The 24,121-nt window shown below is 44.3% G+C and overlaps 1 protein-coding gene across 1 annotated transcript in view; it reads right to left on the bottom strand.

Annotated features, from left to right (window-relative positions):
- The window catches only part of GALNT1 (polypeptide N-acetylgalactosaminyltransferase 1), a 264,230-nt gene that overhangs the window by 161,199 nt on the left and 78,910 nt on the right, over window positions 1-24,121 (bottom strand). Inside the window, exon 3 of the mRNA XM_077491924.1 lies at window positions 8,744-8,915. Within this exon, the coding sequence (XP_077348050.1) occupies window positions 8,744-8,915 (172 nt within the window). The remainder of the gene's footprint in view (window positions 1-8,743; window positions 8,916-24,121) is intronic.

Raw genomic sequence — 24,121 nt, 5'->3', positions numbered from 1 at the left:
AACGTTATAGCCACTGAACCTGTGTACTGGCGTGCACTCTCACACCCCGCCCCCCCACGTGCACGCCAGCTATGCCTAAGCCAGGTGCGTGTGGACGAGGCGGTCCCGTTATCGCGATAGCTCGGGGGAGGGGCCGCGTTACCGTGGGGGGATGCCAGCCGCCCTGCTCCTATTGTCAAAATCGGCCAGGGGGGGGGTGGGCTGCGTGCCGTGTTGAGGGCAATGCTGTTTCCAAAGGAGGGCTGCCAGATACAAAAAACAAAGCAAGAAGAGTAAAGCACCAGGTATGTTACAATACACCCTCTAGTGGTAAAAAAAAAAAAAAAAAAAAAAAACAGGCAAGGCATTCGCCATTTAGAAAAAATCCCTTGAAGTGAACCATATGTGTTCCTTTCCCAGGTTTTTATTTTTTTTATTTTATTTTTTTACTGCTGGAATCGCCAGACCCAATCTTCACTTATCACGGCGGACCAGGTCTTTTAACAGACCTTCATGGACTGAGTCTCCCTTGCATACTGGGGTCCACACCCTTGGACCTGCACAACATCCTGCCAGGACAACCTTTGCTTTAGCCATGTACCCAAGGGAGGGCCTGAAGTCCAGGGTCCAGCCCTCTGAAGAGGTGCATTACAAGCAAAAAAAATAAAAAATCTCTCTTCTTCCTTGAGGCTTGAGTACCATCCATCTTTGGCCTTTCCTTTGCCACTTTTGAATGGATCCGACTGCATAGCCCCTTGAACCTGGCAAGGATTTCTCCAATGGGGGAGCTGTCCATTATTGTAGTACCGCAATCCCCTGTGACCATCTCCTTGAGACACTGGCAAAAAAACGGAGGTACTTCCTGTATGGGAGGAGTTATATAGAGGGGGACAGCCTGTCTTTGGGTGTGCCAGTGTTCATTCACCTATAGGTGGCGTATAACCCACATAGAAATGACTATGGCTTCTCTGTGTCCTGTGACGTACGATAAAGAAATATGCCAATATACATTCTGGAGTGGCTTCCTGCTTAGAGATTTCTTTGCAATCCCTGTGCAGTGCTACTGCCTCGTGTTCATTTCCTCCCCCCCTAGGAAAGTTGTGAGCTAGGCACAACCAAGTTATATCTTGTTGTATTACTTTATTTTTATTTATTTTGTTTGTTGCTCTAATCTCATCTTCATTATAATGCTGGTACTATATACAGGTTTTCCATATTTCTGTATATGTAGACCTCATTTTTGCAATGTACTACTATTTGCTATCTAATATAGCAGCTAATCCTTCTAGTTGCATATGCTTTACAGGTGCCTAACGGTGCATCTCCATCCTTCTCAAACGGAGCTTAAAATGATCTATATAAATGTCAGAGGGCTGAACTCTCCATACAAAAAGGGCCATGCTCTGGAAAGAACCTTTTGCCCTTTCTCAAAATGATGTCCTTTGCGTACAAGAGTCCCACTTTTTCAAACACAAAGCTCCAAAGTGCTCACACCACAAATTCTCTCAATGTTTCTTTGTAATGATTACAATCAGGAAATACAATTTTATTTCCACTTGACCACTTAGAAGTCGATCCCAATGGCAGATTCCTTATCCTCTCAATGTCGTTTAACAACCATATTATCAACCTAATAAATATTTATTCCCCCCGATACCCATCAAAAAGTGATTTATGATTCCTTACTTCAAAAACTCCAACCTTATTTTGATAAATCTATTATAATTTGTAAAGATTTTAACAAGGTTGTAGAACCCTCTGTTGACTCCTCCAACATAATTAGACATTAATAGTAAAAGGAAAATATTAAAAACTAGTTAAGCCAAGAGCGATTTCCCTATGAAAGAGAAGAGGTGCCCTGAGGGTGTGTGCTTAAAAGCTTGGGTCTTTGACTACTTTGCCTTAACAGTTAACCTCAGACACGAAATAGGAGCAAAGCATATCACTCTATAGTGTGTACTTTTCTCAATTAAAAGCACTAAGGGTCCGTTCACACAGGGGCAACTTGGGATCCGACTTAAAGTCGCCCCAAGTCGCCTCAGGTCGGACAACATTTAAAAACCAATGTAAGTGAATGAGAGCTGTCTTAATGCACACTACTGAAGTCGCTCCGACTTCAAAAGAAGTTCCTGTACTACTTGAATCCGACTTGTAGGCGACCGGTACCCATTGATTTCAATGGAGGTCGCCTCCAAGTCGGATTTCTGTCTATACGGAGGCGACTTTGACAGAATTATTAGCTCTGAAGGGGGAACTCCACGCCAAATTTCTGAAAAAAATTTGGCGTGGGTTCCCCCTCCGAGAGCATACCAGGCCCTTAGGTCTGGTATGGATTCCAAGGGGAACCCCCTACGCCGAAAAAACGGCGTGGGGGTCCCCCCAGATCCACACCAGACCCTTATCCGAGCACGCTACCCGGCCAGCCAGGAAAGGGGGTGGGGACGAGCGGGCGCCCCCCCCCTCCTGAGCCGTACCAGGCCGCGTGCCCTCAACATGGGGGGGGTGCCTTGGGGGAGGGGGGGGGGGCGTGCGGCCCCCCCACCCCAAAGCACCTTGTCCCCATGTCGATGAGGACAAGGGCCTCTTCCCGACAACCCTGGCCGTTGGTTGTCGGGGTCTGCGGGCGGGGGGCTTATCGGAATCCGGGAGCCCCCTTTAATAAGGGGGCCCCCGGATACCGGCCCCCCACCCTATGTGAATGAGTATGGGGTACAATGTACCCCTACCCATTCACCTGTGAAAAAAAGTACAAAAAAAACACAACACAGGGAAAAAATATTTTATTGCACAGCTCCGGGGGTCTTCCGTCTTCGGGGGTCTTCTCGCCGGACTCCTCCGCTATCTTCTTGTAGCTCTTTTGCTAGCGGAGGAGTCCGGCTTTCTTCCTCGCCGCCGGCCTCTTCTCCCGACTTCGGGGGTCTTGTCCCCCTCTTCGGTTCTTCTGCCGGGCCACCGCGCCTTCTTATAGCTCTTTTACAGGCGGTGGCCCGGTCTTCTGTCGCCGCCGTCGCCTTCCGTTCTTCTCCTTCTCCTTCTCCTGGAGATGTTGACTCGACGAGCTCTCCGGCCGCAATGCCAGGGACGCGCTGCGCTGCCACTTATATAGGGACAATGGGGCGGTGTCACACGGGTTGATGTCACATGGTAGGGGGGCGGGGTCACCATGTGACATCAACCCATGTGACACCGCCCCATTGTCCCTATATAAGTGGCAGCGCAGCGCGTCCCTGGCATTGCGGCCGGAGAGCTCGTCGAGTCAACATCTCCAGGAGAAGAAGAAGGAGAAGAACGGAAGGCGGCGGCAGCGACGGTGGCGACAGAAGACCGGGCCACCACCTGTAAAAGAGCTATAAGAAGGCGCGGTGGCCCGGCAGAAGAAACGAAGAGGGGGACAAGACCCCCGAAGTCGGGAGAAGAGGCCGGCGGCGAGGAAGAAAGCCGGACTCCTCCGCTAGCAAAAGAGCTACAAGAAGATAGCGGAGGAGTCCGGCGAGAAGACCCCCGAAGACGGAAGACCCCCGGAGCTGTGCAATAAAATATTTTTTCCCTGTGTTGTGTTTTTTTTGTACTTTTTTTCACAGGTGAATGGGTAGGGGTACATTGTACCCCATACTCATTCACATAGGGTGGGGGGCCGGTATCCGGGGGCCCCCTTGGTACGGCTCAGGAGGGGGGGGGCGCCCGCTCGTCCCCACCCCCTTTCCTGGCCGGCCGGGTAGCGTGCTCGGATAAGGGTCTGGTGTGGATCTGGGGGGACACCTACGCCGTTTTTTCGGCGTAGGGGGTTCCCCTTGGAATCCATACCAGACCTAAGGGCCAGGTATGCTCTCGGAGGGGGAACCCACGCCAAATTTTTTTCAGAAATTTGGCGTGGAGTTCCCCCTTGAGCTCATTCTCTGCTTGGCCACGGCAAAAGTCGCCTGGCCTGGGGTGACTTGTAAGTCGTCCCAAGTCAGGTTGAAGTCATCACAAGTCGTGTTGAAGTCGTCCCAAGTCGCGCTGTGATCTTAACTCAAGTCGTGTCCAAGTTGCCTCACTCAAGTCGCCTACAAGTCGTGTTGCCCCTGTGTGAACGGACCCTAAGTTTCCTGATAAGAAGGGGGGGGGGGGGGGGTGAGACAGGAGGGATCTCCAGCTGATTGACAGTCTCAGCTCTGTTCCTGTGTACTGTGTGAAGGGGTGTGTCGCTTCCCTCTAATCTCTCAAAGCTCTCCTCACTGAGCTCTCTGCCCCATTTTCTGACATCTCAGACAACCTTTATAAATTCTGGGCTTTGATCGATTGTGGAGAAGAGAAAACTGCAGATAAAAATGTGTTTTTTATTTTGTTCCCCTCTCCCCCTTTTTGTTTTTTTTTCTCCTGGCATCGAACAGATGGGCCCCAACAATAAATTGTGCACTTAAATGTTGTAATACTCACTACGAAGGCAATAAGATGTGGGCCACTTAATGTTAGGGGTCTTAATATCCCGCATGCAAGATCACAGATTTTATAGAATATGCATAAGCAAAGAGTTCAGATACTCTTCTTACCACATATGCTTTAATAAATCAATTTAATACAGAGAGCACTAGATGTCGCCATTTTATCTTTCATATATGACAAATGGAACTACTTTGATAAGTATGGGATATGAGACATGAGCATACTCCAGGAGTGTCGTTATACGAACTTGGATTCCTCTGTTTAACCCTTGATGGGAAATGCTTTCTCTGACCTGTCTGAATACTCAGGGGTCCAGAGTTTAAGGTGAGAGTCCATTTTTATCGATGGTGGAGGGGATCACATCAATCACCCCAATTCGCTGGATAAGAACACTCTGCACATGTGGACTCTTGATTTTTGGTTTTATCCTATCTATCCTGCATTTCTATATTATTAACTGATTGTTATGTACATATTAATAAATTTTTTGTATTAGGTTATAACTTCTACGCTGTACTGCTTTTATGGATTAGTACTCATTGTGGGATTTGGTAATTTGACCTACAGTATTCTAGCTGCAGTATTAGATTAGGGATTTTGTGGCTGTGTGTTTAGCGCAGATTGATTTTTCATATTTATTTAAATCCAGCATGGATCCCTCCTGGAGCTCCTCAGAGCACATCTTCACTCGTGACCAACACCTTGGTCACGAGACACTGGCAAAAAAACTGGAGGCACTCCTGGTAGGAGGGGGGGGGGGGGGGGGGGGGTTATATAGGGGAGTGAACTTCCTGTATTGGGTTTTAACACCTGAAGTTGGCCCATAACCCATTAAGTAATTACTTAGGCTCTGTGTCCCATGATGTACGATAAAGAAAGCATGATTAGCAGAGATTACACAGCTCCTATCGGAAAATTATAAGTTTGAGCTTGCCCATAAACGTTCACTTGAGGCTCATGTATTTCAGCTATTACAAAAGAAACGCTTTACAGATTCTTTACATATACTTGACATGGAATACTTTAAAGCAGAGGTCCACCCTAAAGTGGACCTTCCGCTCATCGGAACCCTCCCCCCCTCCGGCGCCACAATTGGCACCTTTCAGGGGGGAGGGGGGTGCAGATACCTGTACAGTACAGGTATCTGCACCCACTTCCGGGATAGCTCTCTGCGGAAAGGGGCGTAGATTACGCCCCTTTCCGCAAGTGCCCGCCCCTTTCGGAAAGTGCCCCGCTGCCTGCTGGGAAACACACAGATCCCAGAGGCAGCAGGGACCGTCCTTATTGCGCAGCGCGACTCGCGCATGCGCAGTAGGGAACCGGGAAATAAGGCCGAAAGGCTCCATTTCCTGATTCCCATACCCAAGATGGCGGCGGCAGCACCCGAGAGACGATCTAGAGATCGGCTTCGGGTGCCGACATCGCGGGCGCGCTAGACAGGTAAGTGTCACTATTTTAAAAGTCAGCAGCTGCAGTATTTGTAGCTGCTGGCTTTTAAAAAAAAAAAAAAAAAAAAAAAAAAAAAAAAAAAAACGCGGAGTCCCGGCGGACTCCCGCTTTAAAGACTCAATGCATAGAATTATGTATGAATTTGGTAATAAGGTGGGTAGACCACTAGCCAGGTTAATTCACGTTAACTCAAATTGTACTTATATTCCAAAACTTCGATGGCCCTAAAAAGGGCTTGGTACATACTTTTGAATACATCATTCGGACCTTTCAAGAATATTATAGGACACTTTATAATATTACTAATCCCCTCACGGTACCTACCAACACAAAGGGAAACAAAATAATGGTCCAATACATTTTAAATACAGCCCTTCCAATATTAGATCAGAATATTGCCAACTTATTGAATATGCCTTTCACTACACTGGAAATCCAAAAAACTCTCTCTCATCAAGCGCAGGAAGCTTGTATTACTCTCATTCATAAAGACCAGAAAGATGGTATCACTGTCTGGTCTTACTAAATAAAATGAATCCAGCTTTGTCTGACCTATGCTGGAGATGCGGTGAATCGAGAGGCACATTACTACATCTGTGGTGGTCTTGTTCGAAAAATAAAACCATTTTGGTCGGCTATATTTAAACTCAGTCATGTGGTCACTGGTAAAAATTGTCAGGAGACGCCTCAGGCAGTGCTTCTCTCTTTAATTCTTGGGTCAATTAAATCAATTAAAAAGGAAGAAGGTTTAGATTTTTTTATTTTTGATAGCAGATAATGCCTTAATTCCAAAACACTGGAAATTCCAAACACCAACAATACGGAATGGGTAGTAGGGATGAATCATATAATGCAGATGGAAGAGCTAGTATGAACAGCAAATAACGGTGAATGTAACTTCTGGGAAGTTACATCTGGAAATGTAATAGTTGGGATCCTGTGCTGTATTGACATGTTTTTTTCCTCCTTTTTGTTAGTGGGTTGTTTGTTTTTGTTAGGTGTTTGTTTATGCCATGTTTTGTTTTTTTGCGTGCATATATGTATACAAAAATGGGCATTGATAACAAATATGTCAGCACAATATATTTAGGCAAAATTAAATTTTCTATTTTGAGAAAATACAAAGTGGGAATGAGAAATATAAAATCTGGTTAATTTTAGAAGTCTCCTCACTGGGTATATGCAAGGGTTTATACCACACGTGGCATTGCCATACTCAGGAGTAGCAGAATGTATTTGAGGTGTCATTTTTGCAATATACTTGCTTTGAGTTAGAAATATGTTGTAAACTGACCACTTTGTGTAAAAAAAAAAAAAAAAAAATGATTTTCTTTCCACGTGTTCCGTAGACTTGTGGAAAAAAATGAACAACTCAAAAAGACTCATTAAGCCTCATAGAATAGACGTTGGGGTGTCGGCTTTCCAAAATGGGGTCATTTTGGGGGTAATTCCACTGTCCTGGGGCTCCAGGGCCTTCACAAATGTAATAGGTCGTTAGGAAATTAGAGGTGTAATTTTATGCTCCTAGAAACCCTGATGGTGCTCCCTGCATGTTGGACCTCTCTGTGTGGCCAGGTTGTGTAAGAGTCACACACATGTGGTATCGCTATACTCGGGAGGAGTAGCAGAATGTATTTTGGGGTGTAATTGGAAATATGCATATGCTGTGTGAGAAAACTTATGACAATTTTGTGGAAAAAAAAAATCTTAATTTTCCCAAGAATTGTGGGAAAAAAATTACAACTTGGAAAAAACTCACCATGCCCCTTGATAAATACTTTTGACTGTCTACTTTTAAAAAAGTAGTCATTTGGGGTGTATTTGTACTTTCCTGACATTTCAGGGTCTCAAGAAATGAGGCCATCAGTGCATCAGGTGTGATCAATTTTCAATGATATGCACCATAGCTTGTAGACTCTATAACATGGGTCTTCAAACTATGGCCCTCCAGTTCAGCAACTACAATTCCCATCATGCCTAGTCATGTCTGTGAATGTCAAGAGTTTTACAATGTCTCATGGGATGTGTAGTTTTACAAGAACTGGAGGGCCGTAGTTTGAGGATCCCTGCTCTATAACTTTCACATAGACTAAATAATATCCACTAATTTGGGTTATTTTTTTACCAAAGAGATGTAGCCAAATAAATTTTGGCCCAAATTTATGAGCAAAATTTATCACAGAAAAAAAAAAAAAAAAAAAAAAAAGTGTTTTCAAAAGGTTTGTTCTTTTTTCACTTAAGTCGCAAAAAATAAACCCAGTGGTGATTAAATGCCACCAAAAGAAAGTTCTATTTGTATGAAAAAAAATGATAAAAATTTTGTTTGGGTACAGTGTTGCATGACTGAGTAATTGGCATTCAAAGTGTGAGAGCACCGAAAGCTAAAAATTGGTCTGGGAAGGAAGGGTGTATAAATGTCCTGTATTGAAGTGGTTAATACATATCCATATTTAATAATAAATAAAAAACAGCACAGAGTTTAGTTTATATAGTGTTTGAGAGGATTAGAATACCTGTCAGGCTTTTATTGTGGTCTTTGCCTCCGTTACGAAGATTAACGCTTCCCATTTGTCATGTTTACCATCAAAACCAAAAAAGGGAAATAAAATCCCAAATTTTGAGTTGTCCCCAGAAATCTTCCAATGGGGACATTAGTTCTGGTGACCCTGGTAAGAGGGCATTTTCTTAATTTGGAGGGATTTCATCTCAATTATTCCTGTTTTGCCTATGGGGCCGGGAGAAATTAAAGGAAATCTCTCCAAATGGTACACAGAAAAAAAATCCTAATGGGGGTTATAAACCTTTGTTTACTTTTTTTTTCCAAAAACATAAAAAAGGTTTTCCTTTAGTTCTACTTTAATTTTAAACTTCATAATCAAACATCACTTACCCTTCTAGCCGTACGTCCGGTAGAGTTCTGTTCAGTGCTATCATCTCACTGGCCATTAAATTGAACTGATTGATTTTAAACTTTTCCCTCATCTGCTCTTGGTCCTCTTTAGGTACAACAACAGGCTTCCCCATTTCTCCTGGACCTTCGTGTGGTTTCTGAACACCAGGACCTTAAAGAAAAATGAAATTTATTTTCTTGAGCATAAAATCAACACCACAGTAAATGTTTTAACGATACCATTTATTTTTCTATACAATGTGTTTAAAAATGTTTGCTTAAAATAAATGTAATAAACGGCTTGGCTAAATTTGGAAGAAAAAAGGGCCCATTTTTACAATCCAAAAAAAAAACAAAGGGAAAAAATGATTTTCTATAGCAGCCATCAAATGTAGTGTGTGAATATAAATAATAAAATAAATAATATATACATATACACACACACACACACACAGCAGGCAATAGTGGTATTGAACACATCACCATTTTTCTAGGTAAATATATTTCTAAAAAGGTGCCATTGACATGAAATTTCACCACATCAGTAGCAACCCATACATTCAAAGAAACCAAAAAACAAACAAGTTCAGAAATTACGTTATGTGTAAAAAAAATAAAAAAAATAATAATAATTGAATGACACGGGGAAAAAAAAAAAAGAAGAAGGATTGAACACATGAAGAAAGGGAGGTGCCAGCTAAAATTTATCAGTAATTAGAAAGCAATCCTGCCTCTTGTCAATGCAAGTTGATATCAGCTGGGTCAGTCTTAAAGTGGAAGTAAACTCCAAATAGCGTTTTCAGCCAAGGAAGCTGCCATCTTTGCCTGTTTAAACTTCAACTGCTATGGTGCTGCACATGCGATTCGTTATGACACCAGCCATTGGATGGTTTGATAGTTTGGCTGAGAGCACAGCCAATGGCCAGTTAGCATTCCCGGCATGCCTTTTTTTGTTAACTGTTTAAATCGATGGGTTTACTTCCACTTTAACTGATGGCCTACAAAAAAAGGTCTCATTACCAAGGTGTCACAAGAATCATCTCATGGGTAAAAGCAAAGCTCTCAAGACCTTTGCAACCTTATTGATGCAAAACATACCAAAAGCATTGGTTAGAGAAGGATTTCTAAACTTCTGAATGTTCCAGTGTGCATTGTTGGGGCCATAATTCTGAAGTGGAAAGAACATAATTTCACCATAAACCGGCCATGACCAGGAGCTCCTCACAAGATTTCTGAAGTTGGAGTGAAAAGAATTATCAGTTGTCCAAGAGCCAAGGACCATGTGTGGAGAGCTTCAAAAACACCTGGAAATAACAGGTACACTTTTTTCACACAAAACAGTAAGTAATGCACTTAACCGCCATGGCCTGTTTGCACGCTAACCATACAAAACTTCATTGCTGAAGAAAAAGCATGTTGAAGCTTGTTTCAAGTTTGATGCACAACATTTAGACAAGCCTGTGGAATACTGGGGAGGATATAGTCTGGTCAGATCAGAACAAAATTGAACACTTTGGATGACATAAAACTGCACCTTCTAGTTTCCTTGCGTTCTCCTCCTAGTTTTCTGCTAGGTGTGGCCAGCAGGTGGTGTCGTTGCACTAATTGGCATGAAAACCCACAGAAGGCAGACGCTGAGCAGCGTGGTGTGTGGGAGCTGCAGTGGCAGGTGACACAGGGACAGAGCGACTGAAGGTGCAGGCAATTGGGAAGGAGGAGCGGGAGTGACTGAGGACAGTGCCACCTCAGATTCCAACAGAGGCGGCGGTCATTTAAGCGGTGGAACCAAGAGGTGACAGATTGCCTGGGAGAGGTGGTGGGTGTTGTTGCAGACTGGAGGGGGAATGTGACTTGCAGACCAAAAAAGCGGCGGGAGCAGCGACAGGCAGGCTGACTGGGGGGGGACTAAATGCTGACAAGCCCTGCAAGTGTCAGTGTACAAGGGCGGCTGAGCAGAAGCAGAGCGGACACAGCTGAAAGAAAAGACTGCCTGACAGGCTGACTGTGTGTAGTGGGGATGCTGGTTGAGGAGGGTGTAGTGTGAGTAACTGAGTACTGTGGGGTAATTAAATATAGTGGAGTATTGTTGGGTACTACAGAGTAACTGTGTGTGACTGAGTACTGAGAAGAAAACTGTGGTGAGAAATTAGTGTCAGAAAGCTTGATATCAGATAATTTGACAGAGTATAATTCCCAATCCCCATTAAATTGTATTAGTGGGAACGATGCCAGGGGGTGTGAAGATGCGACTCGGTGCACATCTTGTAGAATGTCTGCGTTCCTTGATCATCCGATTGAGGGCGAATACTGCTGCACAAAATTTAAGCAAACTGCTTCCCTGGAAGCCCAGGTTCTGAATCAAATGGCAACACAGAGAAGAATCTCCATACTACAGGAGAGTTGGGAATGTAGCCAGCAAGTGCCGGAAGGGGCCAGCACAGAGGCAGGTAGAGACAAAGAGGTGCAGGCACCAGAACAGAGTAGATGGGTGACACTCAAGAAGGGTAGAGGGGCTAGTGTCAGGGAGGCCAGTCCTGGGCTAAAACATACCAATAAATAAGCTGTGTTGCGTGATGTTGGAAAAACCAGTCAGGAACCAGAACTGCTGGAGCAGAGTGACACCCCTAGCTGCCAGCGGAAAAACTCCTCCAGCGAGGGCAAGGGTAAAGCAATACAGATTCTGATGGTAGGGGAATCTTTTAGAAAGACAGAGGGAAATCTGTCAAAAAATACCTTAAGTGACAAACAGTATGTTTTTTACTGGGCGCTCAGGTTTAGCACATTACGGATTAGGTGGACAGATTATTGGGTTGAGCTGGAGAAGTCCCAGCTGCATTGTACACGTTGGCACCAACATCAGAGTCAGAGGAAGATGGAGTGTCCTAAAAACGATTTTAGGGACCTATGAGCTAAATTGAATAATAGGACCTCCAAGGTAGTATTCTCAGAAATACTACCGGTACCTCCACCAGAGCAGCAGCTGGAGATTAGGGAAGTTAACAAGTGGCTGAGGAGCCAGTGTAAAAAGGAGGGGTTTGGGTTCTTGGAGAATGGCCGACTTCTGAGTCAGTTACTGGCTCTTTAGCAGGGACGGACTGCTTTTAAATGGGGAGGGTGCAGTTCAGCTGGGAGAGAGGCTGGCCAAAAAGTTAGAGGGGCTTTTAAAATGGGTGACGGGGGGGGGGGGGTCCAGATGCAGCGTGGAAAAAAAGTTTAGAGGGTAGTATTTGGGGCAGGGTGACTAGAGTACCTAAAGTCTTGTATTTGCCAATGATGCTAAGCAGGGCAATAACTTCTCTGCAGGATGTGGAAACCTTGCAAAAAAACATCTGAACAAATTAATGGGGTGGGCTACTACATGGCAAATGATGTTCAATGTAAAAAAAATAAAAAATCTAGGATGGAAAAGGACCTGGGGGTCCTAGTAGATGATAGGCTCAGCAATGGCATACAATGCCAAGCTGCTGGTAACAAAGAAAACAGAATATTGACATGCATTAAAAAGAGGATTAATTCCAGAGATAAAATTATAACTCTCCCGCTCTACAAGACTCTGGTACGGCCGCACCTAGAGTATGCTGTCCAGTTCTGGGCACCAGTCCTCAGGAAGTATATACAGGAAATGGAACGAGTACAAAGAAGGGCAACAAAGCTAATAAAAGGGTCTGGAAGATATTAGTTATGAGGAAAGGTTACGAGCACTTTACTTATTCTCTCTGGAGAAGAGATGCTTGAGAGGGGATATGATTTCAATTTACAAATACCATACTGGTGACCCAAAAATAGGGATAAAACTTTTTCGTGTAAGGGAGTTTAGCAAGATTCGTGGCCACTCATAAAAATAAGGAAAAAAGGAGGTTTAACCTTAAACTACAGAGGGTCTGTACGGCAAGGATATGGAATTCCCCTTCCACAGGCAGTGGTCTTAGCGGGGGGCAAAGATAGTTTCAAAAAACTATTAGATAAGCACCTGAACAACTGCAACATACAGGGATATATAATGTAATACTGACATATAATCACACACATAGGTTGGACTTGATGGGCTTTTTCAACCTCGCCTACTATGTAACCAAGTAATAAGACAAATTCAAATTTCAGCCTCAAAACAACCAACAAGGAGATAGTATAGTTACATAGTTACATAGTTAGCCAGGTTGAAAAAAGACACAAGTCCATCCAGTTCAACCTTAAAAACAAATAAATAAAATAAAAAATAATCGTACAATCCAGATACCCAATTTTATGCCCACAATTGATCCAGAGGAAGGCGAAAAAAAAACCCAGCAGAGCAATTCATGTGTATGAGACGGTACAAAACTATGAGGCTTGCACACTAATGCTAGAAGTCTGGCTGACAAGATAATGGTGTACGAGGAGGATTTAGATTTTGTGGGAATTTCAGAGACTTGGTTTAATAGTTCTCATGATTGGCTGGTAACAATTCAGGGCTACTCCCTATTTCACAGAGATAGGGAGGGTAAAAAAGGGGGAGGGGGTATGCCTGTATCTCAAGATGTGCAAGCGAATATGAGGGACGGCATCAGTAATGGAGCAAGGGAGGAGGTGGAATCCTTAGGAGTAACGCTTCAATGGGAGGAAACCAAGGGCTAAGTAATACTGGGAGTATATCCAACTGTTGGTCAGCAAGTTTCACTTACCTATGCTTGACGTCCCACCACTGCACTCATGCAAAGACACTCTACTAGAGCTGCCACTTGAAATAGTGATAAAGTGTAAACGCATTTAAATGAAAAAATAGTGGCGCTAACGTCACGATATTACCATGACGCAAATACTAAAACAATTTAAGTAACACCATGTGATAGTGACAAACTGTGAAAAAATGATGAATAATAAAAAAATTTAAAAAACAGAAAGAAAAAATCCAATTAAAGTCCATAAAAGTGACAATCTTCAAGGATTAGCTTGGTGATGAGTCCTCTATGATTTATACTGAAAATTAACTTCCTTCCAGCACACCGTTTGTGACAGCGATTCCACTCCCTTAAACTCACTCACCAAATTGAAATGCCTTGCACTCTCATGCTCGACATCAACACTTTTAAACCCACCAGGGTTAACAGTACTTCCGATATCCAACCGTGCACAATAGAAGAAGATTGCTCCATCTGGTGTAGGCGACGGGTCCTCCGGTAGCAAGGGGAAGAGTTATCTAGCTTCCTCCCCAGCGTTCAGTCTCCTGTAGCAATCGGAACTGAACCCGCGTGTCATTGACCGGTGGGACCAGAATTGGGTGGACTCTGGTCGTGTATCAGCCTTAGCTGTCGTTACAGCCTCTCCCTAGCCGGCAGAAGTGCCAAATCATGTCTGAGGTCTCCCGGTGGGACGGGAGGTCGGTAAGAGCGGTGGAAGGTGGCAGGGGGGCAGTAGGGTGTGTGTGTGTGTGCGCGTGTAGGCACGTGTCTACAGATGCACACAGCCCAGCTTGGGAGCGCTCTTACTCCCCTTAGCAGAGAGCTTGCTATGGGGAGGACTTGGTGTAGAGGAAGAAAGGGGAGAGTCGGCTAGAGATCTTAGAAGAGGATTTAAGGGGTGGCTCTATCCAACACCACTGCACAGACCCGGTAAGTAGAAAAAATTTTTTTATATACAGTAAAAAAAGTGTGTATATATATTTTTAATTTTTTTTTTTCTTTAGATGTAAAGGGACAAGTAACATACTTTGTGGCTGTACCTTACTATAAAAGTGATCAATGAAAGATGTAATGTGTCCTGAAGTTAAAGCGGAAGTAAATCCATCACTTTAACGTTTAAAAAAATAAATAAATAAATAAAAAAAAGTTTGGCCCAATGGTTTGTGCTCTCAACCAAACTGAGAAACCAATTTTCTGGGGTCATAACTGATCACATGTGCAACACCATAGTAGTTGTAGATCAGAGAAGATGGCAGTTTCCTTTGCTGAAAAGGATATGAGGGTTTTTGTTTTTACCAAAAAGTTTTTTTTTGTTAGAAAAGATAGGTATACAATCAGTATCATTACAGTTCCAAACAGGGCACTGCATCCTCATCACACAAAAATATATCAATAAGAAACGTCTCAGTATATGCTAACTTTTACATCATCCCTAACATATTGGTCTTTAAAACTGCATTAACACCTAGGAATATATCCATGATAAGACCCACCGGGGCAAGCCCCAGAACATCCAACCATGGTGCAAACATCCTCTCATATTTAAGTGAACTACCCCCTATGTTGGTATATAAGCTTCTCCATGTGCAATATCTCCCCTATATTATGAATCCACTCCCTGGTTGTTTGGGGATTCTCAGATTTCCAATGAATCATGATCTATTCCCGAGCATGAAAAAACTCTGAATGGTGTCTCTAGTACACATTTCTCAATCACATTCTTCCAAAGCCCCCAACAGACAATCTCTTGGGTCTAGCAGTAGTGAAATCTTGAACACTGAATTTACACTATCCACCACTCCGGTCCAATAAGTGTGCAGTTCGCCATAAGAGATGAATGAGGTCCCCATTACAGGTCAACCGATATGGATTTCCACCCAGCACGCCCCTGCCTCAGATCAATCACAATTGGCCTTTTTTACATAGTAAATCGGCCAATGCCGATTTCTTTAAAAAGGCACAATATTGACTTCTAGTCCTCATGATCACGTTTACAGTGAGTGCATGTGGATTCTGGCTGCAGGATCATCAACTGGAGTCTGTGAGGTGTATAGTATATCCACAATATGTACAGCTGTGTCAGCCTTTGAGAAACATTCAGGGGGCACAAACCCAACACCTGAAACCCCTCCTCCCTCTGCTCCCCGTCGAGCTGGCCCACATCCCTCTCCCACTTTTCCCGGATTCTCCATGGGTGCTTCTTCAAATAGGATTGAAATAATATGGCATAGCATTGTGAAATGAACCGCTCAGATGATTCAGCATCCCTGAGACTAAACAATGGGGTTGGGGATGAGTGTCATTCCGAGGACCTTCTCTGCACTATGACAGCATGTTGAAGTTGTATATAGTAAAACTGCATTGAAGTCGGTAGATTGCACTCTGCCTGCAAATCCGCAAAGATCCAAAGCATCCCATTCTAGAATACGTGCTTAAGGTGTGTAATCTTGTATGCTTTCCATTTAGTTCTAGATTGCAGCTTGGCTAATTCAGTATAAGTGGCATTCAGCCAGATAGGGCTATCATCAGTGTAGCAGTCTGCCCTCTGGAGGTAGTTGGAATTGTTCCACACCTTCTGGATGAGACTTATAGGTCGGGCATTTTTTTATGGGGTTCTGTAAAGGCTTGAGCCTCCAAAGCCATTGGAATGGGTCCTCTACATACAGTATGAAGCATTACCGCCTGCGAAGAAGTGTACATCTTGTGTTCTGCCTCCCCATCAGCCATGAAGATTTTACTGTCAAACTCCTAGTAATCCAGGGCACCACGAATCAACACATTGACCCCCCCATGGAATAAGAGGTGTGTAGCGTGGTGTGCTTTTCCCACCCAGGAGTATCTTAAACAATTCACCATCTCAGCTGTTAAATATGTTTCATGAAAATAAAATATCCCAGGGTTACATTTTTAAACACAATTAATTTAGTAAGTTTGAGAGGTGAATGGATTCCCGCGATATTCCATGATACTATGGGTACGTACCTTTTCCATGGGACACAAGTCATTAATAGAGTAGGATATGAAAAAGAACAAAGAACCATGCGGCTATGCAAGACTGCAGACGTCTCTTGAAAGTGTTGTACTGTTGAACCACATCTTTTCCTCTGTTGAAAACACTGGAGGAACCCCAGCTGAAGAAATAAAGGTTCTCAAAAACTGTAAACCAAAACTTGCCAATCAGCGATACACACTGACACTCGCTTCAACTTGAGCATTGTCAGGTAGTATAGGTCAAACATAGTGTAGCTCTCATCTTGATCTGCAAAAATATGTCCCCGCAGCCAGAGAACATCTGTGGAACAAGGGGTGGAAAACCCAAGTATATTTCTTAAGCACTAAAGATGGGTTATAAAACTTTAGGTAGCAAACAGTGGAGCCTGGAATCTGAGTCAATCTTCCTCTCCCCCTTGCCCTCGCTGCTTTAAGGCCTGCTCATTATGATCCAGCCAGGATGAGGCATCTTTTGCAGGCTCAAAAAATTGTGCTTGGCCTGTCACAGTAACCTGGAGCGTGGCAGAATACTGCATAGCATACAGCAGTTGCAGGAGCCACAGGCGGCGCTTCACATCTGTAAACTTAGCCCTGTGTCTCTGCACCTCCGCAGAGAAGTCAGGGTAGAAGGACACACTGGTACCATTGTGTTGGATGCTGGCACACACCCGTGCCTGATGCAGCTCTATTTCTCTGTCCCGGTAGAAGTAATTTCACCAATAAGGATTTTGGTGGGACCCCCCCGGTTGTGGAGGGCGAGACGGCACTCTGAGCACGTGCCACTTCAAAAAAGGGCAAGATGTTTTTGCCAAATACTTCAAGTAGACAATTCTCCATGAAATTTGTGGGGTCCTTGCCTTCCACCCTCTTAGGAAGACCCACTATGCACACATTATTTAATCTTCCATGTCTTCAGCTCAATCATTAGCTTCCTTTGCCATCTGGTATGCAGTGTTGGCATCTCTTACTATAAGGGGTAATTGGTCTTCCATTTCACCAACCTGCTTTCAACCACCATGGTCCTCTCCTGGATTTTTTGTAAATCCTGTTGCAACAGCAACATCCTCTCTTAAGCCCCCCAAACAGCTCTTAGTTTTCACAGATGCAGTGCAGTTGTTCATCGCCCTGAGTATGTCTGCTAGGGTGGGCTGAGGCATGTCCTGAGTGGCTGAGCTGTGCTGGGCCAGGGACATCGGCTCAGCCTGATCATCCTCCTCATTGTTAACAGCCAAGATGGCTGCCTGTGTCTGCATGCCAGAATAATTCTGTGCAGTGTCCATAGTGTGAGCTGTCAGATCATTGCCTGGCTGCCCAGATAACTTATGAGCGCAATATAGCATGTCCCTGGGGATTTCTTTACCCTGGGTCTTTGGTGGCGTGTGCGATTTGGGTCCCAGGTCTTTCATCTTGTCAGCACCACGAGGAGTCCCCTTCACAGAGAATGTTGTGGTGCCATCTTGGAGTTTGGGGCCCGAAGCTTCAGTCTGTCCTCTACGGCTCATTCCCCTAATGCAGGGGGCCGGCGGGGGTTCCATAGTAATCTCGGGATCAGTATTTAGCTGCATATAGTGGTAAAAAAAAAAAAAAAAAGTACGTGGGTTGGGGCAGGATCACTCATGGATCTGCAGGAGCTGTGTCTTCTCACATGCCGATCCTGGCCACGCCCCAGGATATAAGGGTTTAGTTTCTCTTTAAAACAAGCTCATGGTTGAATCAGCCATGCTCTGGCTTTATTATGCTGTGTGCTCTGTAAAATCAATAGATCTGATTTTTGTAGATGCACAGCCACCCAATGAACAGAGAAAATATTGCCACTCACTACTACTTCACCTCTAGAAGAGAAAAAACGATAAAAGCTGAAATCCAGGAATGGATATTTTTGCAGTTACTCTGATCCATCCAATATAAGTAGGCTTGTGCCATACCTAGCTGATCCCAGTGGAACTTCGGATCCTGAAGGTAGTGGGAATTACTGTAGTACCCTTTAATAGGGCTCACCAACCCCCTATGCAACAATCCTGCTAAGCACTTTTAGCCTGCCAAGCAACAACTGTTCACTCAGGTGGCCTGGGTAAGGAGAAATGAGCCACTGCAAGTCTGTTCAGAGCCTGCTCTGTGTCCCTTCTGGAAGCACCACATGCTTGGGATACACAGCTTAAATAAAAGCTGGGTGTGCGCCGGAACATTCTATGCACGTGCAGGCATGTGTGCGTGACTGTATTCGCATAGGGCGCGAATCTTCCTGCACCAAGATTAAGGCTACGGTGCATATGCGACGAATCTGCATGCACCATGGCTGCCAAACTGGAGCCCAGTGGCTCTCTTGCAAACGAACGTGCGCCATGGCGAACCAAGGTGAAATGGCGCACCATAGTGCACCCTCATACAGGTAAAAAACAGCCAGACACAAGCAAAAAATAAAAAAATAAAATAAATAAAAAAGGTACGCCTTGCAAACACCCACAGCTAGCCCAGAACTCCCCCGTATGGTCACCGCACACAGGTGTCCAGCCTTTAAGCTAGCTTGACTGATTGTTACAATCACTGAGACACTCCACAATAATAAAATAAAGGGGTTTCACTTTCCCATCCAGGCGCAGGGCCACTTAGGAACTAAGGGCCCAATCTTCACCCTTCACGGTGGGTTCCTGTCACGTCCTTCAAGGTCTGGGTACCCTTTCATGTTTAGGGTCCACTCCCTTGGACCTGTACAGCACCCTGCAGAAAATGCCTTAGTGCTATATTGTCCAGGATTACTACTATGCAGGGTCCGGCGCCGAGGCCCCATTAAAGGTAAAAGCTTGCAGGATCTTGAGTCTTCTTTGCGAGGCTCAGGTACCAATTATCTAAGCATAAAAGCCTGTGTAAATGCTCCCAAACTTGGTCTTATTTAAGGCCTGCTGCCATTTTGCTATTCAGGGGAGGAATAAAGCACTTCAAGCTATGTGCAAGAAAGATCACAACGTTTATAAGCCGGTAAGGAGAGAGGGAGAGAGAGAGAGAGGGAGAGAGAGAGGGGGAGAGAGAGAGGGGGAGAGAGAGAGGGGGAGAGAGAGAGGGGGAGAGAGAGAGGGGGAGAGAGAGAGGGGGAGAGAGAGAGGGGGAGAGAGAGAGGGGGAGAGAGAGAGGGAGAGAGAGAGGGGGAGAGAGAGAGGGGGAGAGAGAGGGAGAGAGAGAGAGAGAGAGAGGAGAGGGAGAGGGAGAGGGAGAGGGAGAGGGAGAGGGAGAGGAGAGAGAGAGGGAGAGAGGGAGAGAGGGAGAGAGGGAGAGAGGGAGAGAGAGAGAGAGAGAGAGAGAGAGAGAGAGAGAGAGAGAGAGAGAGAGAGAGAGAGGGAGAGAGAGAGAGAGAGAGAGAGAGAGAGAGAGAGAGAGAGAGAGAGAGAGAGAGAGAGAGAGAGAGAGAGAGAGAGAGAGAGAGAGAGAGAGAGGGAGAGGGAGAGGGAGAGGGAGAGGGAGAGGGAGAGGGAGAGGGAGAGGGAGAGAGAGAGAGAGAGGTCGTATTTATCGGTGTATAACACGTGCCCCAAGTTTAGGAGGGAAGTTTAAGGGAAAAAAAAAAAAACTTACATTTAAAATGCCCATCAATGCCGCCTTGTCAGTGTCATTTGCAGCCTTCCACTGCAGCCTTATCAGTTTCTTTTGCAGGCTTTCTGTTTAAAGATGGTGCCGCAGAGATACAGAGCGGATGTCCTGTGTATCTCGGCAGCACTCGGTAGCTCTCGGCCATTTTCGGCTGTTCGACAGCTTTCGGAAGCCGTCAAGAACAGCCAAAGATAGCCGAAAGCTGCCAAGATCGTCATAAAAAGGCATAAGAGCTCACAATCGGCGGGGGATTGGCGTATAACACGCACCCACGATTTTAAGGGGGGAAAAGTGTGTGTTATACGCCGATAAATACGGTATATATATTTATATATTATCTACCCTGTTTCCATGTAATACTAAATAGAGGAAGTCTTTTCTTTTACGCATATCCATATTTCACAATTTTGTAAACATTAAATTTTTATGGTTTTGCATAATTTGTGTTGGAAGGGAAATGCTTAAGTATATATCCCAATTGTAGTATCAGATTAAATTTCTTCAAATGTTTTCATAACACAAATGTAATGGGTTTAACCATGATGAATCACAAGAAAGAAATCCTACACATCCTTCATTTAGCCAGACTTTTTGAATAATGATCCTTCTTGTGTCTGACAAGTCACATGTAGTCTGTGAAAATCATACAAGAGTAGCTGGCAACACATTCAATTGGCAAACTGCCTTGTAACATATAGCAAAACAGCTGACCAAATGTCTGGTTGTACATATTATTAAAGCCCAACAGGAAACTTAAAAATGATGCCTTGCAGTGGGGCTGTGCCCATACTGCAAGGGTTAATCGCTCATTTACGTCTAGGAGGCATGGAAAAGAAGATCTACTTATCCAATCCTCTGGGCTAAACCAGTCCCACAACATCATCTTTCCCACGCACCTGACGCAAGGTCCTCATTTAATGAAGATCAACACAGGGGCCAAAGCCCTAAAAACTGGACGTGATGGTGCCAAAGGACAGTCCACTGATAGAGCATAGGGAAGCGCCAGTTGAAATTGTAGCAAAGGATCAGGTAAGCTGAAGTTTAAATGAGAAGTTTGCCCTTCCAGTTCTTCAGAGTTGAGCTTTAAAAGCTGGTTTTAGTATATTACTAATACAGGTGTAATGTTATGTAAAGTAAGCAGTGTTTCTAATGCAGATAATTTTAAGAAATACACAGAAAAACCTTTGCAGACATATAAAGCTGGTAACATTTTACCAGGGTGGATTTGACTTAACCACATGCCGACTAGCGCATAACGATATAGCACTATTCGCGGTATAATTGACAATGGTCCCAAAAATAAGATTTTTTTTTTATAACAACTTGCCTGTAAAATCCTTTTCTTTTGAAGTACATCACAGGACACAGAGCCATTGTAATTTCTATGTGGGTTATAAGTCCACCTTCAGGTGCTGGACACTGGCACACTCTAAAGAGGAAGTTGCCTCCCTATATAACCCCTCCCACTACTGGGAGTACCTCAGTTTTGTAGCAAAGCAATACACATGAATACTAGAAAGAGGGGAGGGACCTCCATGTCCTGTGATGCACTTCAAAAGAAAAGGATTTTACAGGTAAACTGTTATAAAAATCCTATTTTCTTTAATTGTACATAACAGGAGAATGCCATATAAATTACTTTGTGGGATGTCTCAGAGCAATGGCAACTGAGGGGAGGGAGAGACAACCAAAGTAGGGCACCATGAGATTAGAGGATTTATACTGATGCCTGCAGTACACTGCGCCCAAAGGCGACATCCTCATGTCTTTCTACATCCACCAGATAGAATCTGGTAAATGTATGGACTGAAGACCAAGTTGCGACCTTGCAGAATTGAGCCATGGAGGCTTGGTGATGCACTGCCCACTAAGTACTAACAACCGTAGAGGAGTGTGCTTCGATTTGAGAGGGTAGAACTACCTCTTTAAACCATAAGCTTGAACGATTACTTGTCGAATCCATTTAGAAATAGTAGATTTCGATGCTGCCTGTCCTCTTTTAGGACCCTCAGGCCACACGAACAAAACATCCTCCTTTAAGTATACTTTGACTGCTCTCACCACATCAAGAGAATGTAGTGGTTTTACTTCCATAGAACAAGGTTCTGGAAAAATGAAGGTAGCACAATACGCACGTGTGCCATGGTTTAGATAAAAACCTGATCTATTATCGTATATCACGGGACACAGAGCCTTAGTAGTTACTATGTGGGTTATAGGCCACCTTCAGGTGATGACACTGGCATGCCCTAAGATAAAAAGTGCACTCCCTATATAACCCTTTCCACTACTGGGAGTATCTCAGTTTTTTTGCCAGTGTCTAAGGTGTTGGTCACGAGTAAAGATGTATTGTTCCTTGCTGGGACTAGCCATGCAGCCGTATCCACTCAAAGTGTCTTTTAGGCCGAATTGAATGGTACCTGGGCCTCGTGTCCGAAGAAACAGGGTCTTGCCTATAAACCCTTCTCTTTTAGAGAGCTGGACGTCGGGATCCATAAAGTTTTACTGGCGGTGGTGCTATTACAGGTCCAGGATTGTAAGTTTCCTCAAGGATCCCCAGCTACTAAAGATTTAACGGAACCCACTGTGAAGGGTGAAGATTGGGTCTGTTGGTTTTACCACAGAAAACCCTGCGGCGGGAAAGGCAAGTGGAGATTTTGTAAGAAATTTTTGTATTTTCTTATGAATGTCTCTTTTAAGTTAGTAAATGTTGTCATGCTTATGTGTCACCGCTGGGGGCTATATAGAGCACATACCTTCTCGTGCTTCCTCAGAAAGCTCACAATGTGTCTGGATCAGGAGCTTCCATTTCCTCCAGCCACCAGCAGACCTCCAGTAAGTTGGGGGGGGGGGGGGGGTTTCCTGACCACCAGACTGCCTCCACTTGTGCCATTTGCTACCCCTTCTTCACAAGAAAGAAGCAAAAAATAAATAAAATATGTCACGCCGCACTACTAGGCGGTTTCCAGGCTCTCCTCACCATTTTCTCCCCTCTCTGTAAGACGGAGGCGACGGAGGGGGCGGGGCTTAGCGCGGCAATGGCGTTCAACACCCTGCGTGGGAAAGAGTGTTTTTAAAAGCATAAGTGTTATCGCTGCAAGCTGCGGAGGGACACAAGCGTAGAGGGGCATGAAAGAGGTTGATGAGACAAGCATTCTTTTTGACACATTTACTATTGCATCAGGCTGAGCATTAATAGCGGTGGCAGTAGCTGACTATTGCTAATGCGATTTCTTCTGATAGTACCTCTGCTTTGTGCATCGGGCTATATTCAGAAGGGGGGATTGAAACACCCCCCCCCCCAAAAAAAAAGGAGCTAAAGGTCTCCCTCAAGCTTTGGAAAGCCTACTGTTTTTAACACTGCAACCCCTTTTCATGTTCCTTTTTTTTTTTTTTTTTTTTTTTTTTTTTTAAACCTACCATGGCCGAGGAAAAAGTTTAATGACTTTAATTGCATCCTCCCAGAGTGGTTAATCGCATCCCAGTGTGGTCAAGATGTGACAGGTTCTCTTCCATTTTCCTCAGACTGAGGAACTAGGGACAGGAGAAGACTATTCCCTCAGGGGACCGTGGTAAGGCTGATGACTCCTCTTCTGAGGTGTCAATTGCAGGAGAGTCAGCTTTTACAATCTAAGATTGATGGTACAATTTCTTGCTGAATGATCCACTCCACATTTATGTATCCTTAACTGAGCGTTTGGGCTCGCCAAAGCCTCCTCAAAGCTGTGTATGCTTTTTCCTGTCCATTCTTTGTTGGGAAAATTCTTTGTATCTGGAGGATCACCCAGATGAGCATTATTTTCCATTCTAACAAGTTTTCACAATTTATCCTATGGTAGAGAAAATTCACTTAGCGGGGTATACCAGCAATTAACGCTACTTTATCCTTTGTGAGTAAGTTTGACTTATCCGGCAGACAATACTCAAATACTTAGGGATCGAATGGATAAAAGGTTGGAATTCCCATAATAAAAAAAAAAAAAAAAAAAAAAAAAACACTTTTCTCTGGCAGGTTGAGTGTCTCAACCCGCAGTGACAGTAATTGGTTAATCGTTGAGAAACCATTTTAACAGGTGTTTAAGGTTATCCTGCTCAGCAGGTCCAGGAGGCAGTTTTATGTTTGCAATAGTTGCTATAACAGATTGCG

The sequence above is a fragment of the Lithobates pipiens genome, unplaced genomic scaffold (assembly GCF_037356315.1).
Source record: "Lithobates pipiens isolate NorthernLeopardFrog02 unplaced genomic scaffold, aLitPip1_a1.2 Scaffold_19, whole genome shotgun sequence".
Lineage (NCBI taxonomy): Eukaryota > Metazoa > Chordata > Amphibia > Anura > Ranidae > Lithobates > Lithobates pipiens.
This window is presented reverse-complemented; position numbering and strand designations above follow the sequence as displayed.